Source organism: Peromyscus leucopus, chromosome 1 (assembly GCF_004664715.2).
Source record: "Peromyscus leucopus breed LL Stock chromosome 1, UCI_PerLeu_2.1, whole genome shotgun sequence".
In the NCBI taxonomy this organism is placed as follows: domain Eukaryota; kingdom Metazoa; phylum Chordata; class Mammalia; order Rodentia; family Cricetidae; genus Peromyscus; species Peromyscus leucopus.
The window spans coordinates 166174829-166193357 of record NC_051063.1 but is presented as its reverse complement, the minus strand read 5'-3'; the positions used below and the strand labels follow the sequence as shown (position 1 = coordinate 166193357).

At 57.4% G+C, this 18529-nt stretch overlaps 1 protein-coding gene across 16 annotated transcripts; it reads right to left on the bottom strand.

The window, feature by feature from the left end:
* Positions 1 to 407: 407 nt before the first annotated feature.
* Kcnc3 (potassium voltage-gated channel subfamily C member 3) lies at positions 408 to 18517 on the bottom strand. Of its 16 annotated transcripts, none has more exons than XR_005090243.1 (8): positions 13057 to 13935; positions 8357 to 9464; positions 6979 to 7008; positions 6110 to 6304; positions 5750 to 5876; positions 4932 to 5076; positions 3746 to 3805; positions 2673 to 2693 (listed from the first exon to the last, which is right to left on the bottom strand). XR_005090243.1 is itself a non-coding variant. In XM_028858855.2 (7 exons), the coding sequence occupies exons 1-7, from the start codon at positions 13918 to 13920 to the stop codon at positions 2522 to 2524; spliced, it is 2556 nt and encodes an 851-aa protein (XP_028714688.1). In that variant the 5' UTR covers positions 13921 to 13935; the 3' UTR covers positions 408 to 2521. The 16 variants fall into 16 exon arrangements, 11 of the variants coding, with proteins under 11 accessions (XP_028714688.1, XP_037056299.1, XP_028714694.1 ...); XR_005090242.1 differs by having other exon boundaries at positions 2678 to 2693; positions 4442 to 5076; XM_028858855.2 differs by lacking the exon at positions 4932 to 5076 and having other exon boundaries at positions 408 to 2693.
* Positions 18518 to 18529: the final 12 nt, after the last annotated feature.

Sequence of the window (18529 nt, the reverse complement as noted above, 5' to 3'; positions counted from 1 at the left end):
CCATCCCTGAGAGCGCCCCTTGGCCAGCCCCTCCCGCGCCAGGCCAGGCCAGGCCCGTCTGCCCACTAGAAGAAGAGAAACTTATTGCTGTGAGTGTGTGGGGAAGGAGGGGAGCTGCTGAGCTCAGGAAGACCCCCTTGCCCCCTGCCAATCATTCCTCCCCATCGCCCCGCCCCCAGCCCTAAGTCCGTGCGTCCCCCCACCAGCGCAGGAGGGGTGCGCGACGCATGCGTGTGTGCGTGTGTGTATGTGTGTGGGGGCGCGTCATGCAGCGCATGCGTGCAGTTGCAGGCACCCTGGCGGCCGTGGGGAAAAGGGAGACCAGGACCTGGCTCTCCCTCCCCGAACCCCACACTATTTGGTAAATTGGGAGATATGAAGGGGGCAAAAATCACGTTTTGTAGACATTTATAATGATGGTAGCTTTTTTTTTTTTTTTTTTTAAGCTTAACTAAAAAGCTGAATACGTGTGGGAAACTGGAGAGCAGGAAGAGACAGTGGGAAGTTGTTGGTATCCTTCAAAAAGGACTTACCCCTTTTCCCGGCCCCATTTGTCTCTTTTGAGGGACGGGGGCTGGGGGCCGGGATAATAGGGGCTGTTTAAAGAAGTTGAACCCTTTGGCAATATTAGGAGTCCTCACCCCATACCCTGGTGTCTGGAGTCCCCTAGCCCTTTACCCTGCCCCTACCACATCCCACCCCACCCCTCAACCCCTGTCTCACCAGGGTTTAAAGTCCCAAGGGAAGGCTGGGGGCGGGGGGACTCAAAATGCCCCTTGCATAGGAATCGTTGCATCAAGAATTGGGCCCAAGGACACTCCCACCGACCCTGGTGGCGGCGGGGGGTAACCTGAGGCTGTGGGAACAAGGGAGAGATTGCTAATTCTGCTGACCACCCTGCTCCAAAGGGGAGTTTAGGATTCTGGGACCAGTGTGGTCTCTGGGCTTGGGGGAGGTAGCATACTGGAGCCAAGATGGGATTTGAGAAAGTTTTCCACCGCGAACGTGGCACGTGGCGGACAAGGAACGCTGGGAAGGGCAGGCTGAGGTCCTAGCCCAGGTGGGCATGTCCTCTTTTCCTGCAACGTGGGCCACAGCTTCTGTGATCACTTTGGGGCTGTTTTAGGGGGAGAGGGGTTGCCGGAGATTGAACCCCGGGACCTTAGCACATTAGGCAAGCTGTGTGCTTGACTGTCCTTAACTTGCTTTCAAGGTCAACGCCCAACTGCTGCGCTGCCAGGACGCACTGGCCAGGTATGCGCTTTGTGCCTGGCGCGTCCATGTTTTAACTACTTGGTCGTTTGTGCACTCTGCAAACTACAGCACACGAAGAGGGAACAGGAGTCCCACACTCGGGGAAACTCTGTGTTTTGGCACCATCTCGGTGAAAGGGGCTTTGAGGAAGGGGCTGCCTAGACAGAGATGCTGCATGGGGTGGGAGCTCCCTGGAATCAGACAGGCGGAGCCCGTTCAGGAAGGTCTTGCATCAGAGACGCCTGGGACTGAGGAGTGTGATGTCAGGAGGTTGGAGCTATTGGGGGGTGGAGTGGGGGGGAGCTTGAATGTTTATGGGTGTGTCTGGGCAATGTTTGGGCCCTGAGGACTGTCAGGTCCTGGAGGCTGAAAGTGAGCTGAGGGATACAAGGGAAGGGTCTGGGAGGGTGGAAGAACACTGCGATGCAGGCCAGGTCAGTGGTGGATGGGTGGAGTGATGGAGGTGTGGAGTGTGGGGCGCCGGCGTGCGCGGGGATGGCAGTGCAGGGTGCCAGGGTCAATCTCCGGAAGTCTAGGGTGCTAGTCTCGTGTTCTGGGATAGAGTGGAGACAGGATGGGGTGGAGGGTTCTGGGCCTGGAGGGCTAAGTCCATGCAGTGACTAGAGGGAGCAGCAGATCCCTGGAGGCGGGCGTGGGTGGAATGCACCAGCTGGAGTCCTCCGAGCCCGGGAGCAGCTGGCAGAACCCCCCACCCCCCAGCTGAGCTCCTCAAGGCTGCGGCTGATTAACCTGCTTTCCATTCCCTACATGTTCCTAGAGGGTTTTTTGTTTGGTTTTCCTGAATCGATTAGTGATGGGTGGGTCGCCCTTTGGGGGAGTGATCAGGAAACCCCTAAAATGCCAGCCCCGACCCCAGAAGCTCCCAGCGGCCTTCCCTCCAACTCTCTGCACGCAGCTCCTGGCGGCTTATTGCTGAAGAGGGGGTCCGGGAGGCATGCAAACTGAGGTGGGTGCCCCAAGATGGAATCAGCTTTTACTTATTTACAGGAGTCGATGGGGGGGGTTCTATGGCTCATGGAGACCTGAGGTTTGCTTTTTTTTTTTTTTTTTTCTTTTTGGAGAGGGAGAGAGGTGGGGGAGCACAGGCTCCGGCCCCGCCCCCTCTATCCTGGGGGCTCTAGTATGTGGGGAGTGAGAGGCCGGGGGTGTCTGCTGGCATCATCTCTTTTGCATATTATTAGTGACTTTTTTTTTTTAAAAGAACCCTTTCCCCACCCCCCACTCCCAGCTCTTTTTGATCTTCCAATCACCCCCAGTCCCCCCACAGGGGGGAGGGAAGCACTAGAGGATGGAGGGCAGGGTCGGGGGAGCTCGGCGCGTGGCCCGGGGTGAGCCAGGGGGAGTGGCGAGGGGCGCGAGGCGCAGGGACACCCCGCTCAGGCCCACAATGCTGCTCAGGCTGCGGGACTTCTCGTAACCTGGGGAAGGAGCAGAGACAAGGGGGGGGCGTGGGGATGGGAGCCAGGGTGAGGGCACACAGAGACCCCAACAGGGAGAGAGGGATGGAGAGGAGAGAGACACCCATAGGCAGGATGGGCGGGCCGAGGAGATGGAGAGAGAGGTGAAGAAATCGCAGTCAGTGGCATCCACAAGAAAGGTGCAGACACAGGGAAGGGGAGAGACAGGATTAGGAGGTGGGTGGTGCCCACTAAGCCTCCCCACCCAACCTGCCCACCCCTCTTCTCTCCCTCCCCACGGTCCCCTGGTCTGAGGCCCAAAGGCAGCATTTGGCGAGGTGGGATGGTGGGCGGCAGGGGCTGGGGTGGAGGCAGCAGCTGGTGGAGGGGGCTGCGCAGGGGGGAGCCGGGGGCCTGGTGCAGGAGGGGGAGGAGATTCCCTGGGACCTTGTGATAAGAGTTCACTGTGTAGCCCAGGCTGGCCTCAATCTCACTATGTTGTCCAGACTGTCCTAGAACATACTATATAACTTAGGTTGGCCTCAAATTATGTAGCCCAGGCTGTCCTCAATCTCACTATGTTGTCCAGGCTGTCCTAGAACATACTATATAGCTTAGGTTGGCCTCAAATTATGTAGCCCAGGCTGGCCTCAATCTCACTATGTAGCCCAAACTGGCCTCAAACTCACTATTTAGCCCAGGCTGACTTCAAATTCAGTAGGTAGGTAGCCTTGGACTAAGAGTCATGAGCCATTACACTCAGCATGGACATCTTTCAAGAGTCCAGGATATGGGATAAGGTGGAGGATTCCAAAATTGGATGGGGTCTGCTGGTGACAGGAAGCAGTAAGGTCACACAGCTCATGGGCTCCCACATCAGGACCATGTGGGTAGGTGGGTTTTGTTTTGTTTTTTTTCTTTTTTGTTTTCTCTGCCGGCACCAGGACGACTGGGAAGGCTTTTCTAAGCATCCCAGGCTGGGAGGTGATGCTCTGACTGCAGGAAGGGGCCTGGGGCGGGGGACAAAAGCCCAGTGACTCGGGACACCCCTCCCACCATTCCCAATTGCTAACCTGGGGGAAAGGGACAGGGGAAACCCGAGGGTCTCGCGAGGTCTCAGGCGGTGACAAGAGCTGGGGACAGAAATACAGAGAGTCAAGGAAGGGGAATGGGAGGCAGATGGGGGGCTCCCCAACACAGGCTCGCTGTTGGGGGGACGGAGAAACGCCTGGACGTCTTCCTCCTCTCTGGTGTTTTCCGGGGTGATGGGAGCAGTGAAATGGGGGCAGCCAGAAACATCAAATATGGCAGGAGCTTCCGGGGTGGCCAGGGCAGGGCAGGACCAAGGGCGGGAGGAATGGGCTGGGTACAGGAATCAGGGGGCCAGAGGGTGAATTGGGGGGGGGCAGGCTGATGAGGAGGTGAGATCTTGGGACAGAGAGTTCAGTCAGCCCCATCAGCTCCGGCCATCATTTGAGTTCGGTGAATGGATTTTGGTATCATATGCAAGAAAAGCAAGGGCCTCACCCACCCCGCTGGGGTCCCCGGCCTTCCCCACACACTCTGCTTTACCCTCCATCCCACCAGGAACCCCTCAACAAAGGTTAAGGAATAGAGGTCTAGGTTCAAGCAGGGGTGGGGGGAGATGGGAGGAAGGGGGAGGATTGATGAGATGGACATGGAAGGTGATGGGGAGGGTGTAGGAAGGGCATGGAGGGCAGAGGCACACAGACCCCTCTGGGCTGGCAGCCCGAAGCCTAGGTTCTCACGCCTGTCTGCTCCCAGTTGGCACTCCCTGGAGGTCTTTGGAATATGGAGGTTCCGTACAGCCTTAGGCTGAGAGTAAGGATTCTTCATGTGTGTACATTTCTAAAGGAGGTGCTGTGTTGTTTCTAGAATGAGTAGGTAGTAGATAAACCCCTTCTGGCAACTCCTAGTCCTGTGTAAGACAGAAGCTAGCCTCGCCCAGCGCCCAGCTTTCGGCCCAGACGCTCTGGCACCCCTTCCTCCCCCAGTCCAGTCACGCCGTCCTTTCTGTTTTGCAGTACGGGAAGGAGAACTTAGGATGTGCTGAGCAAGGGCTCCACCACCGAGCCACACCCCAGCCCTCGGGGGATTCTAGGGAAGAGCTGTACAGCCAAGGGACCAGCCCCCCAGGCTTTTCCGCACCCAGGGCCTGTGCACGTGGCCTTTCGTCCTTCCAGGTCTCATGTCACTCTCTCAGACAGGTTTCCCGAAGTTGGCTGTGGTGGTACCTACCCACAATCATAGCACTGTCCACACTGAGAGAACACGTCAAGTCTGGGAGAGGCTCAGAGAGAACCTGAGCCTGCCAGAAAAGTCCTTTCCTCCTCAGGGTGGGGCAATGTAACAGCTACCACTGCTGTGTCCCAAAGTGTAGTAGCTAAAACAACAAGAAATTTGGGGTGGGGGCAGGGTCTTGTTTTGTCGCCCTAGCCAGCTTCAGGCTCACAGTGGCCCTGGCCCAGCATCCCAGTGCTGTGATTACAGATGTGGACCACCATGCTTGGCTTTCCTATCCCTCTCCTGGCTCCAGCTAGGTCCCATCCTCTGGTCCCGAGATGATCACCTAGCTTCCATCTCCTGGCCGCTAGCTTGGCCCGCTTTCCGAGTTCTTGTGTCCCTGTCTCTCCTCTGCTAGGTCTATGCCTGTTTTCTACTTGGCCGCCAGAGACTAAGTCTGCTCTTAGAATCAGGGAGAACTCGCCAGGCTCACTCACATCCTGCACGTAAGAGTGTCCAGGCACACAATCCACGTTAGTGACTGGATAAAAAATACCCAGAGAGGGATGCAGACAGGTGAGGGTAGGGTGGGTCAGCGGTGGGGTGGGGGATGGGGTGAGCAGGTCAGAGGTGGAAGGTGGGGCTGGGTTAGTTCTGGAGTGTTAGTGAGGACTAGGCAAGTCCTGGGGTGACAGTGGGGTCAGTGTCGGGAACTGGGTGCAGCTGTTCACCGTGGGTGAGAGGCTCGGTCAGTGGGAGAGCATGTTCTCAGAGAGGTTAGTCGGAGGGACAAAGGAAGGGGGTCAGGAGGGCCGTGGTGGGGAACTACTTACCCTAGGGGGAAGGGGGCTCGTCCACTAGGGGGATATCCAGGCCGCTGCGTTGGCGTTGAGGTCGGCCAAGAAGCTTGGGGGGCCTGGCTTACGCCAGTATGGGGGGGCAGTGGGGGAGCACCAGTGGCTGGGGGTGAGGGGAGAGGCCGGAGAGTCAGGGTGGGTGGGGGAGATGGAGATGAAATAAACACAGGTGAGGAAACCTGGGGCTCAGGGGGAGGGAGGAGGACAGGGCGGGAGGCGGTTTGGGGCTGAGGGGGAAACAGAGGCAAGTCCAGCACCTCCCCCACCCCCTCTCCTCCCTCCCCTGGGCTGGGGAGAGAGGAAGGGTCTCTGGGGAGCCCCTGGAGGGCACCTCACCTTTTCGGATGGAGCCATCAGGGGAAGGGGCGTAGTCAGTGACCAGGAAGCAGGCTCGGTCCCGGCTGTAGCGACCCCGGCTTCCAGGAGTGATTGGGCTCTTGTCTTCTGGAGACATGGCTGGCTGGTCGATAGCGGGGCAGTCCTCATGGGCCAATGCAGCTGCTGCAGGGTCCCCGTTGGGGCGGGGGTCTACTGCAAGGTGAGGGGTCACAGACAGAGGACAGAGACTGAAGGGAGAAGGTGGCAGTGAAGGGCACTGGAGGGACGGAGAGTCAAGAGTGACCCCGGGGCACGGGGTACAGGGCTGCTGGTGAGATGGCTGGGGAGGGCAAGTGGGATTGAGGGTGTGGACAGAGGCCAGTGCTAGGAAGTGGCAGTTGGGCTTTGTGTGAGCATGTGAGTGTCCGGACTTGGTATTGGGAGGGTAGCTGGGGCTGCTGTGGTTACTGCAGAATGGGCAGGGTAGTGCCCACCATCATCCCATCACTCGGAAGGCTTAGGCAGGAGGATTCTGAGTTCGAGGCCAGCCTGGGGTACATAGTGGGATTCCCCCCAAGAAAGAACAAAAAAACAAAACAAAAAGGTGGGTGCTGGGCACAGCCTGCATTAAGGTGCCGAGCACTGGCGGGGGACAGGGAGGACGTCACGGGTTGTGAAGTGGTTGCTTAGGGACAGTGTGGGGTGCTGCCAAGGGCAGGGTGGGGAAGGGCTGGGAAGGTGAGGGAGGGTGAGGTGGGGGTCCCCTAGGTTCTGACTTGATCTATTTTTAATGGATGGGAAACTGGGTCAGTGGCTAAGGGAACAAGATGGGGGGCCGGGCAGACTAGCTCATTTTCTTGACCTACTTAAGGCCTGGGGGGGCTCACCTCCTTCCTCCAGGACACCCAAGTCACTGCCTGCAAGAAACAGAGTCCCCCAGGACACACGCAACATGCAAAATCAGGCACACCCACCCTCTTTCTCGTCTCCTCCCTCCCCTTCTTGGCCTGACTCCTTATTTTAAAAAATTCATTTGAGACAAAGTCTTGCTCTATGGCCCAGGCTGGCTTTGAACTCACCCCATCCTTCTGCCTTAGCTCCCCAAAAGTTGGGATAACAGGTGTGCTCCACTAGACCTGGCTGACTCTTCTCGTAGCAAGAGCTCTCCGGAGCCCTCTGGGGATCCCTGTTTTTCCAGGTCCTCTGCAGACCCTGCCTGGCGGCTCTGCACCCTGACTGTTCTGCCCACAGAACCCGCTTAACTTCGGCCCTCGGTCTTTGCAGGCCTCTCCCTTTTGCCTGCAGGTGGGTCCTGAACGCTGTCCTGCTGACCGCCCACTCCATCTGTCTCCCTCTCTTAAACATGGTGGTATTGGCAGGGCTGCTTCCCCCAGCTCAGGCTGCCACAGTCACATACTGTGACAGCGCCCGGGCCTGTCCCTAGCCTTCCTGGGTCATGGGAGACTCCCTGGGTTTTACAGAGTTCCTTTCTGAGAGACTGGCCTTGAAATCCTGATGTTCCTGCCTCTTCCTCCTAAGTACTGGGGTTACAAGAATGCATTGCCATGCCTGGCTCTCGTTCCTTTTTCTTTTTTCTTTCTAGCTCTCCCTCTCTCTTCCCTTTTCTTCTCAAATACAAATAGGAGTATCTCTTTCTTAGGAAATTGTCTCTAAGAATGGGAGTGGACTAGTGGCCCAGGAAGCCACTCAAAACCTCTCTTTGCTTGTTTTCCTGAGGCAGGGTCTCCGTATGTATGTAGGCCAGGATAGCCTCAAACATGTGTTGACCCTCCTTCCCCAGCCCCCAGTGTTGGAATCATGAGGGAGTGCCCTGGGCCCTGCTCTCTCTCTGGCCCTCCACCCTCCTTCCTTTCCCTTTCTCTCTTTTCATTTGAGACAGGGACATGTAGCTCAGGCTAGCCTGGAACTCCTGATCCTCCTACCTCTACCTCCGGAGTATGGGAGATACCAAGTGCCTCCAAGGGATGAGAGGCATGCCCCACCATGCCTGGGTCTCTTTCTAAAATGTTCTCACTATGTTGTTCTGCCCAAGGGCCTCTCAGATCAGCCTGGCGACATTCCACCTTCAGGAACTCTCTTGCACATGGAGGCCTGTCTCGATGGCCCCTCCTGCCTCTTCTCTAGCCTTCCGGCCATTTGTCCTTTCTCTGTCTGCTGTTGCCTCCCACCCCACTCTGCCTGGCCCTAAGAGTCAGGTCCCCCCACACCCAGGTCCCCCCACCCCCAGTCCTGGCCCAGCCTTACCTGCTCTGTTGGTTTCAATCACCTCTTCTTGAGCCAGTGGGCAGGGCTCACCAGGGGCTGGCAGAGGAGGCAATCCCATGATGCCCAGCCCCCCAGCACCACCCCTGAGCAGCCCAGGGTGTGTGTGGGGTCCAGGCGGGTAGGCCCCAGCCACAGTCACCCCCATGGAAGGAGGGGTGATGGGCGGTGGTGGGCTGATGCCACCGCTGCCGTGGTGGGGGTGTGGTGGGGGTGGAGGCGGGGGGTCAGGCTTGCAGTAGTTGGGTGAGCCAGGCTGTGGAGGCCTGGGGATGTGTTTGTTTTTCTTCTTTGGCAATTTCTGCTTGGCCATAGCCAGTGAATAGTACATGCCGAAGTTGTTGACGATGACGGGTACGGGCATGGCGATGGTCAGCACACCGGCCAGCGCACACAGCGCCCCGACCAGCATCCCAGACCATGTCTTAGGGTACATGTCTCCATAGCCCAGGGTGGTCATGGTGACCACGGCCCACCAGAAGCCAATGGGGATGTTCTTGAAGTAGGTGTGGTTGGAGCCCAGGATGTCATCAGGGTCGGCACCAATTCGCTCAGCATAGTAGATCATGGTGGCAAAGATGAGGACCCCCAGAGCCAGGAAGATGATGAGTAACAAGAACTCGTTGGTGCTGGCCCGGAGTGTGTGGCCCAGCACACGCAGGCCTACAAAGTGACGGGTCAACTTGAAGATCCGCAGGATGCGAACAAAGCGGACGACGCGTAGGAAGCCCAGCACGTCCTTGGCAGCTTTGGAGCTGAGGCCTGAGAGGCCCACCTCCAAGTAGAAGGGCAAGATGGCCACACAGTCGATGATGTTCAGGCTGCTCTTGAGGAACTCCACCTTATCCGGGCAGAAGGTGACTCGCATGAGAAACTCAAAGGTGAACCAGACCACACACACGCCTTCCACGTAGGTCAAGAAGGGTTCTGTCTCCACCTCCACATTGGTGATGTTCTCTGGGGGAGCCCCAGGGATTGGGGAGGCCTGCGTCACCGTCTTGTTGCTGATGTGGATGAAGCCCTCATGTGTCTCCAGGCAGAAGGTGGTGATGGAGATGAGGATGAAAAACAGGGAGGCAAAGGCCACATACTGCAGGAGGATGGGAGAGAGAATGGCGGTGACCAACACATCTGCATCACTGGAGTCTAAAAACCCTTCTAATGGCCTCCATTCTCCACCTCAGGCCCATATCCCACAAGAATCTAAGTGTCCCTACTTAGAGGTTCTGCCACTTCTAGCAACCCATTCTGAGAAAGGAACAGAGGCCCAGGGCAGGATTGCCACAGCTGACCAAGGAAGAACACTTGCTGGGCTCCATATCAGAGTCCCCCAGGAGGATTCAGATAGTCTGTTTGGGGATGGGCATGAGAGGCATGACCACACTACTCATGTCTCAGAGGTGTGGGACTCCACACGGAGCTGGGGAAGGGAGAGGGCAGGTGGGGACGCAGGGCTTTATTTCTGTGGCACTCAGGATGCAGCCCACAGCCTTATGCAAGCCAGACAGGCACTGGGTTCCTGAGGTACATCCCTAGCCCTCTAACTTTAATTTTGAGACAGGGCCTCACTAATTTGACCAGGCTGGCCTTGAATTTGTAGTCCTCCTGCCTCCTAAGCAGCTGGGATGACAGACCTGCATGCCACTAGGCCCATCTCAAAAGCCTGGGTTTGAATTTGTCGAACTGGAGCAAGGGTTAAGCTTTCTGGATCTGAATTTTGTTTTTTAATGGAATTGTTATGAAGATTTGGTGAGTGTACAGAGGGCTTGCTTCCAAAAACAGTGCTTGGCTGAGTGCCTGGAACACAGTGAGAGCTGAGCTGTTACTAGGGTACAGTGGATCAGTGAGCTGGGGCAAGGATGAGGGGTCAGAGATGGCTGGGATCTAAGGACCCCAGCGCAAGTGAAAACAGAGAGACCTGGGGGTAGTTTGGGGATGGAATGAAAGAGTGGGTGTGGGGGAAGCTGAAGAGGGAAGGCCTCCTGGGAAGAGGACCGAGAAGCCTTGTGGATGGGGAGGGTTATGGTTCTGGAGAGGTAAATTCAGGAGCCTAGACTTTGGGCCAACATCCAGCAACTAGGGAGTGAGTAGCTTATGCTTTGTCAAAGTGGGGGAGACCCAGAGTCTTGCTACATAGTAAGAAAGAGGGGGCTAGATCGGGATCTGGAAGAAGTTGGTGAGCTAGGGGGTCAAGGTCCTAGGGATGGTGTTTTTATAAGATGGGGGGGGTGTTGGAAAGCGAAGGGTGCTGTGGGAGAAAGGCATGTGCTTGTGGGTCTGGACCTTTAACCTCAAGCAAAGGCCAGAGACGGGGGGCCAAGTGGGGGGGAATTTGAATTTGAAGTGGGAAGAGGACTGAGAAGCCTTGTGGATGGGGACGGGGTTATGGTTCTGGAGAGGTGAACTCAGGGGCCAGAGTCTAATAACTGGGAGGTGAGTAGGCCCTGGGCCTTAGGGTAGGCTAGGAGAGTGGTCAGTAGTGTAGACCACCGACTTGGTTTCTCTGCAGTGGAGAAGAGGCCAGAGGTCTCCGCAGAGCGCATGCCTGGGGCCTCCCCGCCCCCAACCAGCAGGCTGCGGTACTGCAGTGGGGGCGGGTCGGCCCGGCCCGGAGCAGGGCGAGCGGCGGCCAGTACCACGGACAGCTCCCCCGCCGCAGTGCGCAGCCGCAGTGGCCTGGTGGCCTTAACTCCTTCCAGGCTGAAGCGCCGCAAGCCGGCGCGCAGCCGCAGTACCTATGGCTTCGGCTTCGCAGTTAAAGGCCACCGGGCCTATAATTTGCCTAACCCCTTCCCTCCCAGGAGCCCAAGGAAGGGTGGGCACCCGCTACAGTGCACAGGTGCAGGGCTGGTTTCCCCTGAAGTGACTCCGAGGGTACCAAGGCTCTATAAAGAAAGGAAAGCGGAGCCGGGAAGGTTGGACCCTGAGCTTGAAGGTGGTTTGTGTTCCCAACTTGCAAGAAGGTCCACCTGGAGGTTGGAAAGTACCAGGCACACAGCGGATATTCAAATAAACAAACAAATAAAGAATAAATAAATAAATCGGTGCAATAAATAAATGAGTGACCTTCGTAGCCATTCTGGACCCCTAGCCTGACCATCACCCAAAGACTTCCTCACAGTCTCAGCACCCTTCAATGGGGTCACAGGAAGGAAGGGCGCCCCAAGCCATCGAGTGGGGGAGGAGATGCTCGAGGCCGAAAAGAGCATCTGGGGCCATGTCCCTCCTGCCCCTCTTTCTTTCCCTTCCCCCCAACTCAACCCTCAAATGTTGCCAATTCAGCGCTTCTCAGGACTAAAACTTTATGCGAAGCCTCCGGTCCGTCCCCCCCCCCCCCCCCCGCCCCAGCCCGAATGCGGCACTGCGGCTCTGCGTCCTTCCCGGCCCAGGACGCGGCGCGGGGGGGGGGCGCGGGGGGAGAATTGGGGGGAGGAGTGGCTCTCTGTTCCCCACTTTTGCTAGTGCCCTCTCTTTTCCTGAATTTACCCACCTAGTTATGCCCACACACCCTCCTCCAGGGTCTCCTCAGGCGGAGGAAGTTTAGGAAGAGGGAAAGCTCTGGCCAAAGCTATCAAGAGGGTATCCAAAAAGCCTGGGAAGTTACCGAGGCTTACAAACTTTTCCGGGAGAGGTCTTTGAGGGTATCGAGGGGTTTCTAGGGTTCTGGGTTTACATCAGGGGGAGTAATTGTAGAGGGAGCTTGAGAAAGGGGAGGCAAGGCTGAGAGCAGAGAACCCAGAGGGCTGAGCCATCCCAAAAGGTGGGCATTGAAACCATCTGAGAAGTATCTGGACTGATGACTTGGTGGTGGGTAGCAGGAGACAGGTCTCTAGATTTGAGGGAACTCAAACTTCTGAAAGTCACTTAGAATGAGAAAGTAACTGGGGAGGGAGAAATGGATATGGGAAGGAATCCCAGAAGCAGAGAAGTGTGCAGTTGGGGGGAAGGGATACGCTGCCTTACAAAGGGACACCCCCCCTCCCCACACCTCCGGACTCAGCGTTGCAGCTAGGTCCCGGGGAAACTGTCCTGACCAGTAGTTTGGAGGGTCAATGAGGCCCTGCGGGTTCTGTAGGGGCGGGGATCTTCTAGAACTTTGAAAGCTAAGAGCAGAAGATCGCAAACATCCAGGAGGTCCAAAGTTACAGAGAAACAGAGACCTAGAAGTTAGGCCTAGGGAGGATGAGGGGGGTGCCCAAAGAGGAGGAGTCGGACGGGGGACTTTAGAGAGTCGGGGGGGGGGGGCGACACGGGAGGCAGTGTTTTTAACCTTGGGACACGGAGGGCCGGGAATAAGTAAGTGGCCTTGGGATGTTCAAGAAACGGGAAGTTGAGTTTTGGAGAGGCTGAGGACATTCTGAGGGCCTGAGACATTCTGAAGGTCTCAGAGGGTGTGTGGGAAAGGCGGGGGTGAACTGTCAGGGAACTCCAGGAGATTTTCTGTTAGGGAGCCATTTCCCAGGATCTACGATTACTTGGAGCAGTGGGTTGGAGTTTGGAAGGCCCGAGAGACGCTGAAGGTTCGGGAGGGGTGTGTTTGCAGAGGCGCAGGGAACTCCGGCTGCAGGGAAAAGGGCTTCCAGGGGACTGGGGAGTCCGGGGGTTGGGGGGTAGACTTGAGATGGAGTGTTCCGGGAGCAGAGGGGTTAGGATAGTTAAGGGTGCTCGGAGAGCGCGCTCACCCTGGCAGCCCGCGACGAGTAGGGGTCCTCGAAAAGCGCCCACACGCGGGGCTGCCAGCGCCGCCACCACGTGCCGCCCGCGCCGCCCGCGCCCCCGGCAGGTCCCCCGGTGCCTCCGCCCGCATCTTGGAAGCACAGACGCTTGAGCTCGCCTCCTGCTCCGTCCAGCCCTCCGCCTCCGGCGCCCGCCTCGTCGTCCAGGCCTGCATCGTGGGCACCTCCGGCGTTGGCGGAGTTGGCTGCGCCGGAGGAGTCGGGGGCCTCGAAGGAGTCGAGTGCCTCCTCTGCGTCGCGATGCTGGCGGTAGGTCATCCAGCAGCAGGCCTCCACGTCCGTCTCGTCGATGCCCCAGAAGCCTAGCTCCTCCTCAAAGAGCGGACCGCACACGTCGGCCGGGCAGTGCAGCTTGCCGGTGCGGTAGTAGTTGAGCACGTAGGCGAAGACGCCCGGGTGGCGGTCGAAGAAGAACTCGTCCGTACCCGGATCGTAGTCGAAGCGCGCGGCCGCCTCGGGCTCAGTCAGCCCGGCCAGCCGGGTCCCCGGCAGGGTGCGCAACGTGGAGCGGTACGTCTCATGGCGCACGCCGCCCACGTTGATCACGATCTTACCGCTGTCGCCGCCGCCGCCGCCGTGCCGCCCCATGGCCACCGCCGGCAGCCCGGGGCATGGCTCGGCGCGCCGGCCCCCGGGCCCGCAGGAAAGCGGGGTACCCGCCGGGGACGCGGCGGGGCCGACTTGCGCGCACTGCTTCTGCAGCGGCGGCGGCGGAGACTCGGGCGGCTGCGGCGTTGGTGCCGGTTGCGGTTGCTGCTCCTCGGCCCCCTGGCGCCCGCGGAACGACCAAACGCACACTGAGCTCAGCATTAGACGGGGAGGTGGGGCTGGGGGCGGGGCCGCGGGGGCGGGGCCCGGATGGAAAGGTAAGCGTGATTGGATGAGAGGAGACGATGAATGGATGAGGAGGGCGCGATTGGGTAGGTGGAGGGAGGACAAGAGCTGATTGGGCTGAGGGGCTGGGCGGGGCCACAGCTAGACAGACTCCGACCATGCCTAGCTAGAGAAGGTGGGGTTGCACAGAAGGCTCAGGGATTGGATCGTACCTAGAAGAGGGCGGGGCGTCAAGGGAACCCTAAAAATGCCTAACTCAGCAGCCCAGCGAAAATGGAGACCCTGGAGCCAGGTATGAGAAAGAGACAGGTGCGGTGGAGACAGGGGGATCAGGAGTTCAAGGTCATGCTACAGAGTGAGGAGGCCAGCCTATGTTACATGAGACTCGACCCCCCCCCCCAAAAAAAAAACCTAATAGGCTGTTTTCTAAAAGGGAGGAACCACAGGAGAAGCTGAGAAAAAGAAACCAAACTGGTCACTGGCCTAAGGTCCTGGCAGGCAGTACCTCTATTGAAAAAGCAGATGCACAGGGAAGGGTTTGATTAGGTTAACAGTGACAGGAAGCCCAAGAAATCAATAATCTTATTGGGCCGGGACAATGAGAGGAAGGGTCTCACTTAGGGGCGGGGCGGGGGCGGGGAAGACGACCGGAACTGGAGGTGGAGATGGAACCTGATTAAATAAAAAACTGACAGGAGACAGAGAAGAGAAGAGAGCAGGACAGTGGGAAGGGGTGGAACTTCTGAATGGAAGCTGGGGGGGGGGGGGAGACGGCAAGCTGTAGAGTCCAAGGAGGCCTTAGGTTTGCTATCCTGACCCTGTCTCAGCCTCATCCCGGTAGCTGGGATGACAGACATACATCACCAGGTCCTGCTGGAGCTGCAGACTTGGACTTCGTTAGGAAGAGGGTCCGATGGATGGAAGAGACACAGGTAGATGGGTGGGGTCTATAAGGGGTTGGAAACATCTCAATGGTCCAGAGGAAGGTGGGACTAATAAGTGGATGGCAAAGTGGGGCGTTTAAAATGAGCATTCAGAGCTCCAGGAGCCGCTGGGCTCGTCGGATGGAGGACGGGGAATGAGACACCTGTTAGGGGAAAGGCGCTCACTGCTTCTCTGGACACAGGGGTGGGGGGGTCAGGGCTGGAATGGAGAGATTCGGTGTCAGATACCCGGGGGATGGTCCACGAGGCCTTCGGGAGGGGCAAAGGTTTCCAGCTGGTGGAGGAAAGGGAACGAGGCCTAGATCACAAAGACTGCGGACAAGAGATGGGTAAAGGAGTGCGCGCCGGTACTTGAAGGGAGGAGCGCAGCCGGAGAGCCGGCAACAGCTTCTCAACCACTGGGATGGGTGGGCCAATGGAAGGGGCGGGGTTAAGAAGGAAGAAGGGAGGAGCCGGAGGAGAGGCCACACGCCTCTTGGTTGGTAGGCCCCGCCTCCTGGGCGGTCCTAGGCGCGGGGACCGCAGAACGCTAGTGGCTGCGGCGGAGGCTGCGGCGGGAGGAGGCGCCTGCAAGAGCGAAGAGGGCGGGCGGGTCAGGGGCTGCGGCGGTAGCTGGCTCGTCGCCTCCCTCTGCAGGCGCCGTGCGGGTTCGTATTCCCACCCCAAGCCCCGTTCCGCTTAAGTGTCCTGTCACCTTTCCTTGGTTGTCTCTGAGTGTTCTCTCGCCTGTCCCCACCACTCTGGGAATCTGGTTCCTCCGTCTCTGTCTGTCTCCGTGTGAGTCTCACCCTTTCTCTTTGGGTCTTTGTCTCCCTCCTCTGGCCTCAGTCCCTCTTTCTCTGGCTCTTTGTCCCTCTCTCTAGGTCTCTATCTCCTCCCCTTTGGGCCTATGCCTCTCTCTGGATCTCTGGATCTGTCACTTTCTGAGGCTCTATCGCCCTCTCTCCCTGGGTCTTGGTCCCTCTTTGTCTCTGGGTCTCTGTTTTGGTCTTTGTCTTCTCTGGGTCTCTTTCCCTCTCTCCTGCTGGGTCTTGGTTCGTCTCCGTCTCTGGGTTCTCCACCCACCCCAGTCTAACTCCATCCTGGCAGCAGGGGAGTCTGCGTCACTGTGGAGTTGCGGAAGTGGGGTTGCGGAAGTGGGGCCTGTCCTGCAGACCCACCACAGACCCTGGAGTCCCCCTCTCTGGAGCCTTCGAGATTCTGATGGACACACCAGGGCAGAAAATAGAAAGAGGCACTTGCTGCCCACTGTGTACTCCTAATCTGGCATGTTACCGAGAGAAGCAGTGACTTGCTGTGAGGGGGTGGGTCCCAGGTCAGTTGGGGACAGGGTCTCAGGCTGGACCAGGGTTTGGGTATGCATTAAGGGATGGAAGTATGGACTGGTAAAAGGACCTAAGTCACAATCCTCTGTCATACCTCACCTCCACCTCGACTTTCTGCTTTTTACAGAGGCCAGGCACAGAATCCAGTTACCAAATAAATCTGCGTTTTGTTTTGTTTTGTTTTTTCCCCAGAGGTCAGACATGGGGATGAGGAGGAAACAGAGGGAAGACTGTGGGGTTAAAGGTGGGGACAGAGAGCAGGCAACAGTTTGAAACTATGAGCCCTGGGAAACTTGGGCATCTCTCCAGGCTTCCCTTGTTGTGGGATATTTCTTTAACTATGTAAGGATGTGTTGCATTGTTTACTCTGCATTTGTTAATTATGTAAAGATGTGTTGCTGTTTTACTTTGCCTGCCTAAGGCACCTGATTGGTCTAATAAAAAGCTGAACAGCCAATAGCCAGGCAGTAGAGGGATAGGCAGGGCTGTGGGGCAGAGACAGTAAGTAGGAGTCTAGGCTTGGGGAAGAAGAGAGAGAAGAGAGAAAAGGAGAGAAAGAGAGGGAGCCACCTGGGGCCAGACAGTTAGCTGCCAGCCAGACAGACACAGAGGAAGCAGAAATGTAGGACAGACAGAATGAAAGGTAAAAAGTCCTGAGGCCAAACATAGATGAAAAGAAACAGGTTAAAGTAAGTTATAAGAGCTAATGGGGCCGGGTGGTGGTGCTGCACGCCTTTAGTCCCAGCACTCGGGAGGCAGAGCCAGGCGGATCTCTGTGAGTTCGAGGCCAGCCTGGTCTACAGAGCGAGATCCAGAAAAGGCGCAAAGCTACACAGAGAAACCCTGTCTCGAAAAAACAAAACAAAACAAAACAAAAAAGCTAATAGAACAAGCATAAGAGCATTCATAATTAATAATAAGTCTCCATGTCATGATTTAGGAGAGTCATGAAAAAGCCTGCTACATTCCCCAGGGCATGGGGAGAGGGATTGGTCAGTAAAGAATCACCACCCTTTGACCATAGACTGGATGGGGCATCCAGAGGGGAACAGAATCAAAACTCAGTAGAGGGGATGCAGGAAGGATGTCTGCCCACTTCTTGAAACAAACTTCTCAGTCCTGGTCCACCTCACCCATCCTCATCCTTTCCCTGGACACCCTCTGTCATCCCTGGCGTCCCCTCCTGCTGACCCCTCCCCTATTCCCAAGGCCAAGTCACTAGAGGCCAGTTCTCCCCCTCCTGGACATCTAAGATTACTTTTTGCTCCGCCCCCTACTTCCCTTCCCATTGGTGCAAAATCCAAGAGTCTCAGTGAAGCCGAGAGTGTGGAGACTCACTGCCTATGCCTCCCTGGCCGCCCCCTTCCCCCTCCACAGCTGGACGGTTCCTCCACACACACACACACAGCTGGACGGTTCCCTCCCCCCCACAGCTGGACGGTTCCCCCCCACACACACACACACAGGTGGCGCACGCCTTCAATCCTAGCACTAGGGAGGCAGAGGCAGGCGGACGTCTGTCAGTTCCAGGTCAGCCAGGACTACAGTTATCCTGTCTTGAAAAAACCAAAACCAACCAACCAAAAACAAACAAACAAACAAACCCACAAATGCCTTGCCCCCCTCCCGAGCTCTGAATCCAGGGGATCCTTCCGCTGCAGTCTCTGGTCCTGCCTGTCTCCCGAGTCCTGTCTCCAAGCTGAGCTATAGACTGTCTTTTCACGCGCAGAACTTGAGCCCCTGCCCCTTCCTCATACTCACCCCAAGTCTAGGCGAGGAAGGAACTGAAGGGATCTGGCGGCGGGGGAGTGGTGACCAGGCCCCAGCACCTCTGGGCAGCAGGTGGAGGCTATGACATCCCACTGGAGGAGGGACAGCCCCTGACCCTCACAACCGTGGGTCTTCAAGGTCCGCCTTTATGACAGACCCAGGGGCCCTGGAATCCCCTGGGAGAAGATAGGACACACAAGGTCCGCAGGATGGTGACCTCTCTCCTTAAAACAAACCTTTTGTCGATTTCACCCCCACTGCCACCTGTCGCTGTCATCCTGACTTGTCGCCTCCCACATTTGTTGTGGCTGCGGCCGCCCTCCGCGGGATGCCAATAGGGAGAGGACTACAAAATCCGTGATGCTCTGCGGTGCGCGGGCCTTTGACTACCGGTAGTGGTGGCCAGAGGCTTCATGGGGATTGTTGTTCCCGGACCTCTCACTGGCGGGCCGGCCGCGAAGTAGGATGCTTCTCTTCCCTCCCATCTCTTTCTCAACTCCAGAGGTCAGAATTCATTTTTCCCTTCCCGAAAGTGACCAAAGTGGG